Genomic DNA, 15910 nt, shown 5'->3' with positions numbered 1-15910 from the left:
ATCTTAAAAATTTTGGATGTGTTTGCTATGCTCAAATTCCTAAACAAAAGAGGACAAAGCTGGAAGAAACAAGTGAAAGATGTGTCTTTATTGGCTATAGTTCCATGTCAAAGGGCTATAGACTTTACAACTTGAAGACAAACAAGGTGATCATTAGTCGGGATGTTGTATTTGATGAGAACGCTTCTTGGAATTGGGAAGACCAAATGAAGGAGAAAACAGTCCCTGCAATCATATTACAACAACAAAATTCAGCAGCTGAGAATGAGCAACCAGCCCCATGTACACCAAGTTCCTCATCCTCTCCAAGTTCACCAAGTTCAAGTTCATCATCTCCCAGCTCAACTCCAATAAAATTGAGGTATTTGAGTGATATTTATGCAAGATGTAACTATTGTGTTGTGGAACCAGAAAATTTTGATGAAGCAATCAAAGAAGATGTTTAGAGGAATGCGATGCAAGAAGAGATAAATGCCATTGAGAAAAACAAAACATGGCAGCTAGTTGAAAAGCCAAATGACAAAGAAGTTATTGGAGTAAAGTGGGTGTACAAATTGAAGCATAATCTAGATGGGTCAATTCAAAGAGCCAAGGCTAGATTGGTAGTAAAAGGCTATGCACAACAGCCTGGAATTGACTATAGTGAAACTTTTGCCCCAGTTGCAAGATTGGATACTGTACGAACAGTTATTGCATTAGCAGCTTAGAAAGGGTGGAACCTGTACCAACTTGATGTGAATTCGGCTTTCCTGAATGGAGAATTAAAATAAGAGGTATATGTGCAGCAACCTCAAGACTTTGTGACTAAAAGCCAAGAAGAAAAAGTTTACAAGTTGAAGAAAGCTCTCTATGGGTTGAAACAAGCCCCTAGAGCGTGGTATAGTGAAATTGACAGCTACTTCATTCAACAAGGATTTCAAAGAAGTCAGAGTGAGCATACCTTGTATGTGAAGCATCAAGGTAAAGATGATATTCTTTTTGTTGCCCTTTATGTTGATGATTTGGTGTATACGGGTAACAACAAGAAAATGGTTGAGAATTTTAAAATAGAAATGATGAAAAAATATGAGATGAGTGATCTTGGCTTGCTGCATCATTTTCTTGGTATTGAAGTTTACCAAGATGAATATGGAGATTTTATTTGTCAAAGGAGATATGCTGAAAATATTTTGAAAAAGTTTGGCATGAATGGCTGCAAACCTGTTGATATTCCTTTAGTGGTGAATGAAAAATTAAAGAAGGAAGATGGTGGAAGATTAGTAGATGCAAGCATGTATAGAAGTTTGGTTGGAAGCTTGCTTTATCTAACAGCTACATGACCCGACTTAATGTTCGCTGCTAGTTTACTCTCAAGGTTCATGAGTAAACCAAGACATTTACATCTTGGAGCAGCAAAACGAGTTCTAAGGTATTTCATGGGAACCATGGAACATGGAATCAGGTTTGAAAAGAATTCTAAAATTGAAGCTAAAGGCTACTGTGACAGTGATTGGGCTGGAAGTGTTGATGACATGAAAAGCACTTCTGGTTATGTGTTCAGCCTGGGATCAGGAGTAATTTCTTGGTGTTCAAAGAAACAAGACACTGTAGCGCAATCTTCAGCTGAAGCAGAATATTTGGCAGCTGGTTTGGCTACACAACAATCGTTGTGGTTGAGAAGAATACTTGAAGATATCGGAGAAAGCAAGAAGAAAGTCTGTTGCTTCACTGTGACAATAAATCAGCAATAGTCATGGCGAAGAATCTTGTTTTCCACAGTCGAACAAGACATATTAATATAAAACAACACTTCATTCAAAGTGTGATCGAAGATGGCGATGTGCAGTTAGTGTTCTACAATTCACAAGAGCAGCTTGCAGACATTTTTACTAAAGCACTACCAAGGGGAAGATTTCAGCAACTTAGAGAAGCAATGAGAGTTAAAGAGCAACACATTAAGGGGGAGTGTTAAAATTAATGTGTTGTAACCACCACTATTAGTAAGCATTATGAAAGAAGTGTAACCATCACATTATAATGATTGTTTTTATTTAGAGTTGTGTTAGAGTTGTATCATTAAGATTGAGAGAACCAAAGAGTCCTCATCTTAATTATCATCTTATTGTCTTCTAAGTCAGTTTTGATTCAAGCCTATATAGAGGCTTTGTAATGCTAAGAAATACATAGCAGTGGGTGGTGAATTCAATAAAATCAGCAGTTTTTCAATGTTCTTCCACCAGTAGAAGTATAGTGCAGAAAGTGACTAAAACCAGTTTTCCTCTGCAGAATCCTGCAACACTATAACTTATAACATACCACCACTAGAATACCACCAACACTAATGGATGCAACCTGTGAAGGTAATCCAATGTGTGATGATTGATATCTTAATACAGACAATTCCAGCATTCATCAGCTTAGCGTCCAGACTTCTCCCAATCAAAGTATTGAATCTTCTTCTTGTCATACTTCTTTTTCTTTCCTTGATTGTTGGAAAAACCTCCATCTCTTTTGGAGTATTCAGCTTTGTCATCAATCTTAGTCTTTCCTTTGTAGTTAGACAAGTTTCCTCTATTATTGAACATTTATGTCTTTCTTCTGTTTCTTCTTATCAAGGCTATATTTCTTGTTGGTTTAGGAATCAAGTTCTTTTTCTACTGATTTTTCAGCTCCTTTTTCAATCCCACCAAATTCATGAGTTTCTAAAGAGCTTTGTAGATATTCTATTCTATCTGTATAGCACTCGCATCCTTTGATTCCTCAATTGCCACCCCAATAAAATCAAATTGACGACTCAAAATTCTCATTACTTTCTCAATGATATGTTGATTAGTTATGGCTTTACCACAATGCCTTTGTTTGATCTACTAGAGTAATTACCTTGATAAATAACCAGCTATCTTCGTATCTTCTACCATATGCAGCAGTTCACACTTCCTTCTTAAGGACTAAAGCTTCACTTTCTTAACCTTGTCAAAACCATCGGGATTTCACTAATATATCCCAAGCCTCCTTAGATCTTGTTATTTTTTAGATTCTTTCAAAGATGTTCTTTGTACCTCGGTTGGATAATTGCTCAGTTCTTCGTGCCTATTTTGTACCACTTCAAACATTTCTTAAACTCCAAATAGTGCCTTCATCAATGTACATAATCATTCCCAATTACTTCCATCAAGAGGTTTCTCAGATTTCAGACTTGGCTCTTGATATCAATTGCTAGCGCAACAGATGCAGTTATGCAGAGAACGTAATGCAAAATGACGATAAATAACAGTAAAAAAAAATGCCACAAGTATAGGCTGGTGTAATGTGTTCTCTCATTTAATAAATGAATGTAACATTACAACCTTTATAGCTTGTACCTTACTGAGTAATCAACTCAACTATCTAACTAACATCTAGTAACAAACTAACAGTAATTAACAAACTAACTGAAATATGTATTACAACTTAACATTAAACCTAAGCATGACTATCGAACTAAAGAAGTCTAATACTGCTGTACTAAACCATATACATAGCTAAAGTGATTAACGAATCTAATATCTTCTAACAAAGTTTTGATGTAACTTGTTAGCAGACCATTTCAAATGCAATTTGATATATTAGACAAATTACTACTCTTATGAACCACAAATCAATGGCATGAAGCCAGGGTGTGCTGGAGGTGAGTATTATGGAAATTAGGGTGCATCATTTAACCCTCTAAGTGCCAAAAACATAAAGATTTTAAGATACCAGAGCAGAGTATATACACTAAAAATTCTTTCATAGAATTTCATTCAGTATATTTTACAATTTACAACAACTTGCCAATCAAATATTACAGATCATAATTGTTTAACACTCGCTTGATTACCTTTCATTTCACCTTGAAAGAATGACTAACTACATATTTTTACAATAGTTCTTTTTTCTCTTTATAATATAGAGTTGGTTTTTCCAAACTAGAAAAAAACATATCTTTACAATACAAAGTGAACTTCAACGTTCTTTTGGCAGTTCTTTTGGCAACAATGGCTCCGATTGGGAATCTCTGATCGGGGCAAGTGGAGGTCTTCCATTACCAGACTCTAAGTCGGTAGTTGTACGACTATCTCTCTGTTTAAACAATTGTGAGAACATGCTTGGTTTGTCTTCTGATGAAGAAGAGCGTGATGATTGTGAACTTTCATATCCTGGTTTCAAGTTTTGAACATGCTGCAAGCAAACTTGAACAGCATCGTGTACTCTCACGAAGTACCATTCTTTGCCTATCAACTCCACCAGACCGGACTTAGACAAAGTAAGCAGAATATCTGGGTTTGGATTGGATATTGCAATCTGCAAAGTGTAAAAGATAAAGTGTGTTGGTGGGAAGAACAATAAAGGACTTGTCTGATGATTTCTCTAGTTAAACAATCGTTAAAAGTCAAAAATCTCGCTATACCTGAATGTCCCGTAATTTGTACTCTTGATACAAGTCTTTCAAAGCCTGAACAGCACTAGAGTCTACGTAGGTCACAGCTGCATCCACCATAACCACATCATAGAACAAAAGAGGCTCAATTTTCATCATCATCTTTAATAATTGAGTTTATGAGAAGATATAGTATAAAAGAAAGCATGAACAACCATAAAACTAAAGAGAGAATAAAAGAAATAAAAAAAATCAAGATATAAAATCCCACAATGCTCAGAAATATGTTAGCTTAAATATGAAAATGCAGTTTATGATTCTTTGTGCACAGGTTAAGCAGCACTTACGCGCCATCTCTAGAATCACAAAACTGATTCTTTCTACCTCGGGTCCACGTCTTGTAGCGCTGTCAACAACAACTTCATATTCCCGCAACCTGATATAGAACACTAAATCAATTAAGCAATAATCTTGATCAGATATATGTCAATTACAACTCATTTATTGTTACCTGTCCTTTATGTAACTGATATTTGCAAAATAGATAGGAGCATCAATACGAACAATTACAATTCCATTGTATGTATATGCTTCAGGATACTGTTTAACATTTCTATAAACCGTTGTCCCTGGCAAACGACCCAAAACAGCTGCAGCACACCACAAACAATCGTATTAAGAAACCAACATATTTTACACCATGTGTATCTATCTATCTTCATGCACTTGAACAAACACATTATATCCTCAATTTACCAACTAAACTTACCAATGTGAGGATTTGCCGACTCATGAATGACAAAAGCAAGTGACACTCCAACCTACAATTTCAAAACCCTTATGAGAATCATGTCACAATTACTTATTAACAAAACAAAGTTCCCCGTATACTCACCCCAACAAGTACGCCAATCTCAATACCAAGGAACAATGTCATAGTGCTAGTAATGGTCCAAAGAAGAAAATCTTTTTTATCTACACGCCACAAAAAAATGGCTTCATCATAATCTACCTGAAAAAAATTATGTTTAACAGTTAAAATAAATGCTTAGATGTTGTAAAACTGATCAAGAGCAAACGTGATCAGTGAGTTTAGACATACAAGATATGGAAGCTAACTCAAGTTTTCTAAAATACGTCATTTTGATTGTGAATAAGCAAATTATAAAAACAAATGAGATAGGCAACAAAATATTCTACACAAGCTAGATATTTATTAACGAAACACATGCTTTATAAAATGGAATAATACTATAAACTAAATAAACATATTTGTGAAGTTTCGCATAGAAACTAAACTAGATTAATGTATGTTATCAGTATCGATTAGAATTTTGTTTGGTAACTGATTTCACAATGAAAACAAACTAGATTATTGTACCATTGTATGTTACTAATGTTGAATAAAATCTCGCAACAGTCTGAATAACGACGGAGTCAAAAAATTAAGATTCATATTTATGTTGTATCATTATCGATATTTATGATATGACGTAAGGACGTCATTTGATTATTGATTAATGTAGCCAACCCCATAGGTGCAAAAGGGCGGTCTTTGTAGCTGTGAATTTTCCACTTGCCACCACATATATATATATTACACACACTCATCAATGTTTGACATGAAATTAATCACTCGGCACAAAGAGCAATGCTTACCAGACCAATCACAGCAGAGATCACGATGGCAGCAAGAGCAGACTGGATTGCAAACATAAAATTCAAAATTAGTATTATGTCGGTGTAACAAAGTAGAAATAAAGTAATACAAATTTAGAATTTAATGAAAAGAAATTGGAAAACAGCTCAATAATTTTGCTAGCCTTAATGTATGTCCTATTGAATGTCATTGGGTAAAAAAACAAACTACTCAATAGATGTGTAGGGTCATATTAAGATGATTCTCTAAAAGATTTTGGGCATCAATTAGGTTCTTAAATTAAAGGATGCCTTGGCACAAAGTTTAGATTTGCTTCCATGTGACCGGAGGTCGCGGGTTTGAGCCATGGAACTAGGCTTTGGAAAATACAAGGTAAGGCTCTCTACAAAAGATCCAAAATAACTCTGGCCCTTCCCTTGTTTGAGCCATTATGACAGGAGCTCCATACAACCAACCAGGTTGCCCTTTCTCTAACAATTTGGTCCTTAAATCAATTTGGTCCTTAAATCAATGATTATATTAAACAGTGAATGATCGAATTAATCTCCAATTTAAAAAAAAAAAAATAGTCTGACTCGGATCACATCGGAAAAAAAACACTTTCAAACATGACATAAATGACCTATAAAAACTTGAAGCAAACCTGAGGTATGCTCTCAAATAGTGGCGTTAGAAACAAAAGTGCACATGTAATTAAGATCCCCGAAACTATTCCTGATACTCCTGATTTAGCACCACTTTCATGATTAACAGCTGATCTTGAAAAGGATCCTGCATAACTCATTTAAAAGGGGAAAAAATCAATTCAAAATTTATATTCATCTCAGGTAAAACATAATATGGAAATATGATGATGCTATGGTACCAAAAGCCAAGTGGCCAACTACAAAATATTGACTACCTACTGTAAGTTTCAAAGTCAAATAGAAGTCTGACCTGTGGTGGGGTATGCTGAAAAGAATGAACCAAGAACATTGGAAACACCAAGACCGAACAACTGTTCAAAATCATTCAGAAGAATAGTTACAGAGAATTATTTTTATCAACAAAACAGAAACCTGTCTTATTTCCTATAACTAACTACAGCAATACAAAAGCCATTTTTTAGAAAAGCAAACTAGCTACCAATTAGATTCTTGAATAAACCAAGGGAACAGATATATCAGTGGCAGATGGCGAATTATAGCGGCCAGACAAAAATCTACTACATCTATATGCCGATTCGGCCTATGGAGGCTTGGCACTTTATCTGCCATTTCGGGGAAGAAGTTTGACAATACTGCTAGGTAGGTATCCCTTACATATCCACTTGTAGGTTGGAGCAGTATTGCTTAAATTTTGAGGATGCATAACTTGAACGGATATACTTATGTAAAACAGAGACAATCAGGGAGTTGTACATGTAAATATATTTTGGAAAGAAATATACCTCTTGATTTGAATCCAGCTCATACCCATTCTTTGCAGCTAATGCCTTTGCAATTCCTACAGATTCCTGTAAATTGAAAATTTAGTGAACTTGAGAACAAAGTTACCAATTTATAACTTCAATTAAACTAAAGGAAAATTCATGATGAGAAAACAGAAATCTTACCAGTATAGCCACACCAGTTATAAGAAAAGCAGTTGGAATTAAGGACTGTGCATACTCGAAAGCTCTCGGAACAGAAAATTTGGGGAGGCCCTGCGGTATCTCTCCCACCTAATTTAAAAAACAATTACCTTTATCAAGTTAATTTAATTGATATCAGCTTCATTAAAATGTTGGTGAATCACTGTCCCAAATTAGTCATAGTAGTCATTCACAAAAGAACATCCATGCCAACAAAATACGGAGTAACTCAGAGAAGATTAAAGCAATTTTCACATCTAGTAGTACTTAAAAATATCAAAAACTGAATGACCACACCAGACAACAAAGCCTGGATTTCTTAGTTAGGACAGTCAATTTAGGGAGGTGAGCAGAGAAAATGAATGGGCCACAACAAATTTAGGGTTAGTCAATGAATTAAAACAGTAGTTTTTATAATATTTTGACAGGTTAAATGAACATTTAGAATAATCTTCAATAAAGCTGGCTTCTTCAAGAAAACATAAAGATAAGAAGCTCTAAAAAATCAATTAAAAAGAAAATGTACGAAACAAAATTTGATACGAATTTTACTGGTTCAGTGCACAAAACTATAATCACATCTGGGAGATAGTTTCATGATTTCTATAGTATATGCACTATCATTATGGCTTCAAAGTCATTTTCAATGTCACTGTCAACTGAATACATGCCAAAAGAAAACTAGAAGCATTCATATTTTTTGAAAGTATTAGTTCAATTAGGTTTTAATTGGAACCAACTCGGAAAAATAGGAACTAGTATATTTCTGTTTTTGAATCTGAATATAATACATTATCCAATATCCAATTCTTTAAACAAAATGCAAACCAACATGAACAATGTGTATTTGGGTTAAAGTCATAACCAAGAGTAGTTAATTAAGTCAGTAGGATCAACCACGTAAGTTATTACTGTTTTTCCGAGAAGAAAATTATCAGAAATTTTAGAATATATATTTTAGCAATTTTATGCGCAGCAATTATAGAGGGGTATAAGAACATAAGATTCTAATTTTATTGTCTAACTTTTAAATCTAGTTTTGTAGCTTCACCAAGATCCATTTGATTCTTACCAAAGAAATTGATGGTGGGTGAAATATTTTTACAAAAAGCGTTCCCAGAACCACTGCTGTAAGAGGACCTGAAGCCCTCAAGAATCGCAAGTATTTCCTCGATTTTCCCTGGATATATAACATCATACAATGAGCAGGATATTCATAAGTAATATAAGTATTTAACCAAACATCAGAGATAGATTGATAGATTCATACCAGATGTTTCATGACAAGAAGTATTGCCAGCATAACTGATCCCATTACAAAAGGGGGCCATGAAAACTACAAAAGGAAAAAACTCTTCTGTTAAACTAAGGGGTTTGATGGGTATGGCACCAGAACAACTTCAGAAAAAAGAAAAGATAGACAACTGAACATGAATGATGATTTAAAAGCATTAAGTAAAAGATCATTGCAGGCAGAACTTCAAAATAATGTATTACAAACTTTAGAGGGAACTTTAACTTGTTAAATTGAAATAATTTGAACTTTAACTTATGATCAAGCAGTGTGATAAAGTACATTAAAAATAATGATTTCCTAAATGTCTACTAGAAAAGGATAACTGGCATCTGAAGAACTGCTCAAAGCTACAATTTTAGCCATAAATACCAGTTCATTTAACTACTATGTATATAATATGCAAATTCAAGGTTATCAGTAGCGAATTCCCTCACTTTCTAAAAAGACCTAAGTTAATAAAGCAAACTAGGAACCTATTTAAAAATCCTTGAAAATCATTGGTCCCTACATATCAATTTAGTTTAGTTTATACTATTACTTTGGTATTACTAGCCACTATTTTGGTTTTCATGTTTCCTGCATGGGTTTAACGGGAAGCAAAACTAAATCCTAATAATCCTCTTAGGATGAGTTAAATGAGGTCTATTTAAATGTTACTTATGCATTTATTCAAATTTCTTGTTCAATTCTGACTTCTGAGTATGATGCTGAAGGAATCATACATGTGAAGTTAGTTTTCTTCCCAAAAGTATTCTCTTTCATTTGCTTTTCTGAACTTCTGAGACTTAATTCACTCTGAAAAATTAAACATCTGTTCCTAAAAAGCTCTTGTCATTCCTTACATAAATTGAACCAAGAAGCCATCAAACCCAAAATCCCAATTTGGCAGGTAGCATTCACTACATGGGTGCAGTTTATAAGTTATCCCTAACAAGGGGTTAGATGCATGAACAGGATATCCTGTTCTTTTCTCTTTGGTTTCACTCTTTTTAGTAGAACTTACAGGCATCACTTTCTTTTAACCTTGTGCCCTATTCTAATAAGAGTCGTGTTCTGTTCTGTATCTAATACCCTGTGTTATCGTATGGAAAAATTGTCCATCAATTAAATTAATGAAATAAATATTAAAAACACAAAAAATCCATTTCCACCAATAGTCCACCCTACAAAACCAAGCTTTGTATTTCATCAAACTTTATCCTGATTTCATCAAACCTACCTAGTAGAAGAAACTTTAATGGAATTCATTTTCAAAATTTATTGCATACCTTATCAGCTCCAGCTATTATACTTTTAACCAACGGTATAATCTTGCTACTTCTGTCTATATCATACCCCAAAAAGTATTTTACTTGAGATAAACCAATCACAATAGCTGAAGCACTTGTAAAACCAGATATTACAGAATGGCTAATGAAACGGATCAGCCACCCAAGCCTGTAAAAACCAAAGACAGGTACTTATAGGTTATGCATAAAAGCACTTTCATGAGAAAACTCAGGCTTGATGCTGACTAGTAAGTTGTCAAAACCATGTAACTGATAAAAAAAGTTCAACCCCTCCTCTTGGCATTAAAATAAAGTAGTATGTTTGTAATTTAAGCCATTATAATTATAATGGCTATACTGCAGCAATGTTATTGGCAATGGCATATCAAAATAATCATTTGATCATTTGTACATGTTTAGATGCATGATCACTTAAAAGTACAATTTAATATTTAGTTATTATAGAAGATGTCCTAGGAGATAAAGCCCAAAGAAAACTCTGTTTCTGCAGCCCTATATGAAAGAGAGAAAAAAATACCTCAATAGTCCCATTACGCACTCCAGTACCCCAACCATAAGTGCCAATAAAATTGCCAACTCTGTGTATAATTCACTGGACGTATCAGCTACGCTACCAAGAACATTAGAGACCAAAAGAGAAACCAATGCTACCGGACCAACTGCAAGCTGGCGAGAAGACCCAAATATGGCGTACATAAATATAGGCACAAACCCAGAGTCTTCCTTGCAAAGAGGAAAAAAATTAATTACCAAATATTACTTCAAATTTCATGATACATAAAGATTAATGACACAGAATTCAACAACATGAAGTGTTAAAAAAACAATAAAAACAGACAACTAATGAGAGCAAAAAGCTAGAATTTCATAGACATCAACATGGCATAAGCTACACTGTTGATTAGTTCAGTGACAGATGATATTCATAAACATAAAACTCCAAGACATGCTAATTTAGCTGGTTTGGCAAATACTACTTTGTAAGATGCAAATCTAAAAATGAAAAAAAACCATCAAAGACTTTCGTTAAATCTAACACACAAACCCCTTCAAGCAAACTTTTCCTACTTACTCAATTGTTTAAAACAAACTGAATCACTAACCCCTGAAGAAACTTTACACAACAAACTTCACTCTTCAAAATTTTCAGGACAACAGTTAGTAAATCTGCTTGTATCACAAAAATTACTAGAAAATTAGGAAAATTAAAACTATTATATTATGAATTTAATTCATATACACCGTTGGTGTCAATAATATCCAAATCATCGATCAATCATAATCGGAAGACCAACCTTTGCCTATAATCGTATTTACTTCTAGAGTAACAAATATTTGATTGTAATTTATTGAAAGTATATCAAAACTAAACTCGCGTACTTAATTCATATACATAGTCCGTGTAAAGATTTATATTGCACTGTAATCATGTTTAACAGCATCATAAAAAACATTTAACTTTAATCATATCTACTTCTAAATGAATTTTGATTATACTCCTTTGGTCATCATTATAAGCAAAAATATAGATATTTTTAAATTCAATGAATAATCCATGTTTCTAGTCTATATATAGACCAGGTATGTCAGTGATTAAAATTATTTTTTAATTCATTGAATAATCGATGTATCTGGTCTATATATAGACCAGGTGCATCAATGATTGGATGAACCTGAAAATTTGCTTATAATGGTGAGTGGAAGGAGTTTGTGCTTAATCGGAAAACTTCATCAACAGCTTAGTAGTTAAGCAATCTTACAGAGTCCATATATTGGTTGAAGTCCGGCCAATTTTGCATATGACATCGACTGAATGAACAAAAATAACTTGATTAGTATAAGATTAAACTGAATAAACTATTCAAAGAAAAAAAAAGAAAGAGAAACGGAAATGGAAATGGAAACATTTTCTACTGTTTTCATTTTCAAAGCAACTAAACGGAGCAAAACCGTTACCTGAGGAACGAGCATAACTCCGACGGTGATACCAGCCATAAGATCCACCTGAAAATACTCGCGCCATTTGTAGATGCGAATCCATCGGGAACACGGGAGAAAAAACTCTAACCATTCGAGCCACGTCATTCGCCGGAGCTTTGAAGTCCACTGTGAAAACGCGACATTCGGAGGAAGCGAAGAGGAAGACGCAGCGTTCGGGTGTTGCATAGGGATGACTCTGATAGGACGAGATGAACCGGAGGCGTTGGACGGCATGGCGGCGGAGGGGAGGTCGGAGTAACTGTGCGATGCGAAGGATGTTATCTCCATGCGCACCGCAGGCGCATTGGTTTGATCAGCGCGTGGGCGAGTGATGGCGCGTGGTGGGTGAGAAAATGTGAAGTGAATGCGATGGTGGAGATTTGAGGAGGAACGAGGTTGAAAGATATAACAGAATGTGGACCCGTGAAAATAAATTTTATATTCTGTGGTTTAAAAAAGAATAAATTTCTTTAAAAAGAAAGAAGAAACGTGGGAAACCAGGAACTCTTAAAACTCAATAAATATAAAATTTAAAAATATACAAATATAAAAATATATTCACAGCTATTAACTCTTAAAAATATAAATTTTAAAATTGTAATGTATTTAGTATGCAATTTGTATTAAATACATTAAAAAAATTTATAGATGTGTTGTGGCATATGTTTAGATCGGGTTAATTTTTTTTTGAAAACAAAGTAAATATAATTAAGATAAAGGCTTGAGACACGCTATAAAGATTTGTTAACGATCGATTAGTGTGATGTTTTTCGTTTTTGAGTTAGTGTTAACTTAGTTTTTTTTTTGTTTTTTTCGACTTTTCTTTTTAGACGATTTTATTTGTTTGTTTCCTAAACACATCTTATATTTTAGTTGTATCGTGTATGTTACTCCTTATTTTTGCTATTTAATATATTAATTTTTTTTGTTATTGAAAAACGTCAATTTTTTATATTTTTTTATTATTTTAACGTAATAAATATGTTTAAATGATTTTTATGAATAACATAAAATAATATTATAAGAGAAAATAAGATCAACATTATTATAGTAAGGTCTATAAATTAACTTTATAAACCTCTACTAAAAAAATAAGCATATAAAACTTATTTGCACTAACAATTATATTGTATAAATTTTCTTTTTATATTAGTTTAGCATTTAAATTATTAAAATTAATTAAATAGTTTTAAATTATTTTTTATTCACCTATGTAATCCCTTAAAAGATTAATCGGTTAGTTAAATGGTTTAACTTCTAGTTACAATATTTTTTAATATATTTTATAAATTGTTGATATTTATAAATTAACTATTTTAAATATGAAAAATGAATAATCTAATAATATTTAAATTGATTTAAATAATGTATGATTAAGTTAAAAAGAAAGTGATAGATCTAACGACCTCCTTCCTAAAAAAGAATGTATGTGGTTTTTTCATCTTTCACTAAAATGTGGTTATTTATGGTTCATTTTCACTTAGAATTACTCTATTTTATTTGGATTCTAACGATTTTCTTTTTCATTTAAATGTGATATTTATAGAAATTTCTCTTCTTCGACTCTATGGTTGAGGTATTTGCATAAATCTTTTGGGTATGAGTCTTAGGATATAAGAAGTGGTCATCGTACTTTTCTCTTAAGAGTGTGTGACGTGAAAAATCATTATTTCCCTTATTATCCAAGAGAATATGGTTTTTCTCTTTGAATAATTTTTTATATATCGTTCGTGTCTAAGGATGTGTCACTCCTCATGTGTTTATAAGGTGTGTTGCGACCATTTGGCGACTAAAAACCAGATTTTAGACAGCACAGGTATTCACCCACCCTCAACGAGGTTTCATATTGCTTTCTCTAGGATATTTTCTTTTAGGCTTGATAAACTTATCTCATTATAGGGCCTAAAACAATTATACTGGTACATAGTCCATCAAGTACATGGGCTTTAAATAATGAAGTGATTTAGTTTGATTGCCTTCAATTTTCAAGTTTCTGCTACCTCCGTATGACAATTAATGTCGTCTTTGGGGCAAGTCCCTCAAGTAGATCATGGGGCGAGTCCCTCAAGCAAAGTGTAGGGCAAGTCCCTCAAGGGTCACTTGAGGTGAGTTTTCAAACGTCAATTAAGTTGAGTCCTCAAGTATTTTAGGTAAATGCATGTGCAACATTAAATGCAATTAATGATGGGATCGTTTTGAGAATTCAAATCGGTACGGGTTCCTTACACGTGTTAGAGACATGGGGAATCTTTTGTAACTGTTGATTATTGGTTTTATCTTAGACTACCTTTCCCCTAGAGAGAAGGAGGTTGTTCAATTTCTAGATGAATGTAAGTTTGTGAGCTCTCGTACCATAATTGAATTAGATCATGAAAAAGTTGTGAGATAGATAAATATTAGTGTAATTCTTAAACTATAGCAATCCTCAGTTTGTTATGATTGTTTACTCGCCTTGTTACTTATAACTTTCTTTATTCCTTTTTGTAGAAAAATATCGTCCATCCCAGTAGCTAAAGGAAATCTCGCTTGGCTAAGAAGAAGGTTGGGTGTCAAGAGCAATGAAATAACAGTCCAAGGAATCACAAAGGCGATTTTATCCCAAAAGGAAACAATGGGTATGTCAAAGACAACGCCCTCGTCGAGACTTGCCTCTCCAAGACCTTGAAGCAAGGCATGAGTTCTTCCTTGTCCCTAAAGGACAATCCTAGTGTGGTCCTGGAAGAGGATAGATAGGGCGAAACTCTAAATAACTCGCCAATTCGATTTGACCCACCCTAACATTCCTCGATGTGAACTGGTCCAACTTTGGATACAATAAAGTTTATTGTCACTTGCTTTCCTTTCTATGAAGATTTTCCTGGAGGCTATCAGGCCATCCGTCAGATGGCGCCTAAGAAGTTGTCTGACATGGTGGAAAGTCATATGTTTAGTGACCTGCTGATTGAGCAAATCCTTTGCGAGAACCACACCATAGTCGTGGGCGGACTAAAGGCCAAACTCGTTATGGCCAAGGAATCTCTGTCCAAACGGTAGGAGATAGTGAAACAACTAGTTAATGAGTGAGATGGGCTAAAAGACGTCCTTAAAAAGGTAACATCATAGGCTAAAACGCTTGCCCTATCAGAGTACTTCGTTGATCGTTGTTGCCTTGAAGAACAAGATATCATCGATGTGGAAGAATCTCTTCGAATGGGCATCATTTCCTTGGAAAAATGTTTTTACGAGTTTTCATTATCTTGTCTCGGAGATGTAAGGCGAGTAAGGTCTTCTCCTTCGTGTAATCTAAATTGATATGTTATCTTAAATTGTTTGTGTGGACTAGGAGTGAACTAGGAATTTCAACCCTAATATGCATAAAGATACCTCATGCCTAAGTTTATGAGCAACTCTATGGCTTCTTTAAAGAGTAATTGAAGCCTTGTATCCTTTTGTCGTAGCAAATAATGTTAATAATCCAATCTGCACAAATATTATTGCCTCCAAACCTATGTTTAATAGAACATTCAGGCATTTTGTTAGAATGTTAGTTGAAATGTAACTAACTCAAACCTTAAGGCACAAGATGCTGGTGAGAGATGTGGTAGAGGTGTGATCGTATGTCCTCCACATGAACAAAGATCCACTGTTTTCTTTTATGCATCTTTCTCTTTAGTGCCTGCGATTGGACTTTTCCATAGGCCTTGCAAACGGCTCA

The 15910-nt window shown here is 34.0% G+C and overlaps 2 protein-coding genes across 2 annotated transcripts; one reads left to right on the top strand and one right to left on the bottom strand.

The window, feature by feature from the left end:
* Positions 1-1328: 1328 nt before the first annotated feature.
* LOC131613390 (secreted RxLR effector protein 161-like) lies at positions 1329-1730 on the top strand. The gene has a single exon (XM_058885065.1). The coding sequence runs from the start codon at positions 1329-1331 to the stop codon at positions 1728-1730; it is 402 nt and encodes a 133-aa protein (XP_058741048.1).
* Positions 1731-3731: 2001 nt separating this feature from the next.
* On the bottom strand, positions 3732-12647 carry LOC131609028 (sulfate transporter 4.1, chloroplastic-like). Its single transcript, XM_058880659.1, has 17 exons — positions 12193-12647; positions 11997-12045; positions 10754-10955; positions 10216-10384; positions 8921-8986; positions 8723-8830; positions 7633-7740; positions 7468-7533; positions 6975-7035; positions 6682-6809; positions 6038-6079; positions 5274-5390; positions 5148-5199; positions 4890-5028; positions 4726-4814; positions 4409-4485; positions 3732-4302 (listed from the first exon to the last, which is right to left on the bottom strand). The coding sequence occupies exons 1-17, from the start codon at positions 12502-12504 to the stop codon at positions 3964-3966; spliced, it is 2124 nt and encodes a 707-aa protein (XP_058736642.1). The 5' UTR covers positions 12505-12647; the 3' UTR covers positions 3732-3963.
* Positions 12648-15910: the final 3263 nt, after the last annotated feature.

Source organism: Vicia villosa, linkage group LG6 (genome assembly GCF_029867415.1).
Source record: "Vicia villosa cultivar HV-30 ecotype Madison, WI linkage group LG6, Vvil1.0, whole genome shotgun sequence".
NCBI classification, from domain to species: Eukaryota; Viridiplantae; Streptophyta; class Magnoliopsida; order Fabales; family Fabaceae; genus Vicia; species Vicia villosa.
This window is presented reverse-complemented; position numbering and strand designations above follow the sequence as displayed.

Bases quoted from the DNA above. Each gene is read 5' to 3' on its own strand.
- LOC131613390 (XM_058885065.1), top strand. From the start codon at position 1,329: ATGTTCGCTGCTAGTTTACTCTCAAGGTTCATGAGTAAACCAAGACAT.
- LOC131609028 (XM_058880659.1), bottom strand. From the start codon at position 12,504: ATGGAGATAACATCCTTCGCATCGCACAGTTACTCCGACCTCCCCTCC. The intron at 10,956-11,996 runs GTAAGATTGCTT...TTTGCAAGGAAG, and splicing joins TCAACCAATATATGGACTCT to ACTCTGGGTTTGTGCCTATA. The intron at 10,385-10,753 runs GTATTTTTTTCT...TGGTTTTTACAG, and splicing joins TGCGTAATGGGACTATTGAG to GCTTGGGTGGCTGATCCGTT.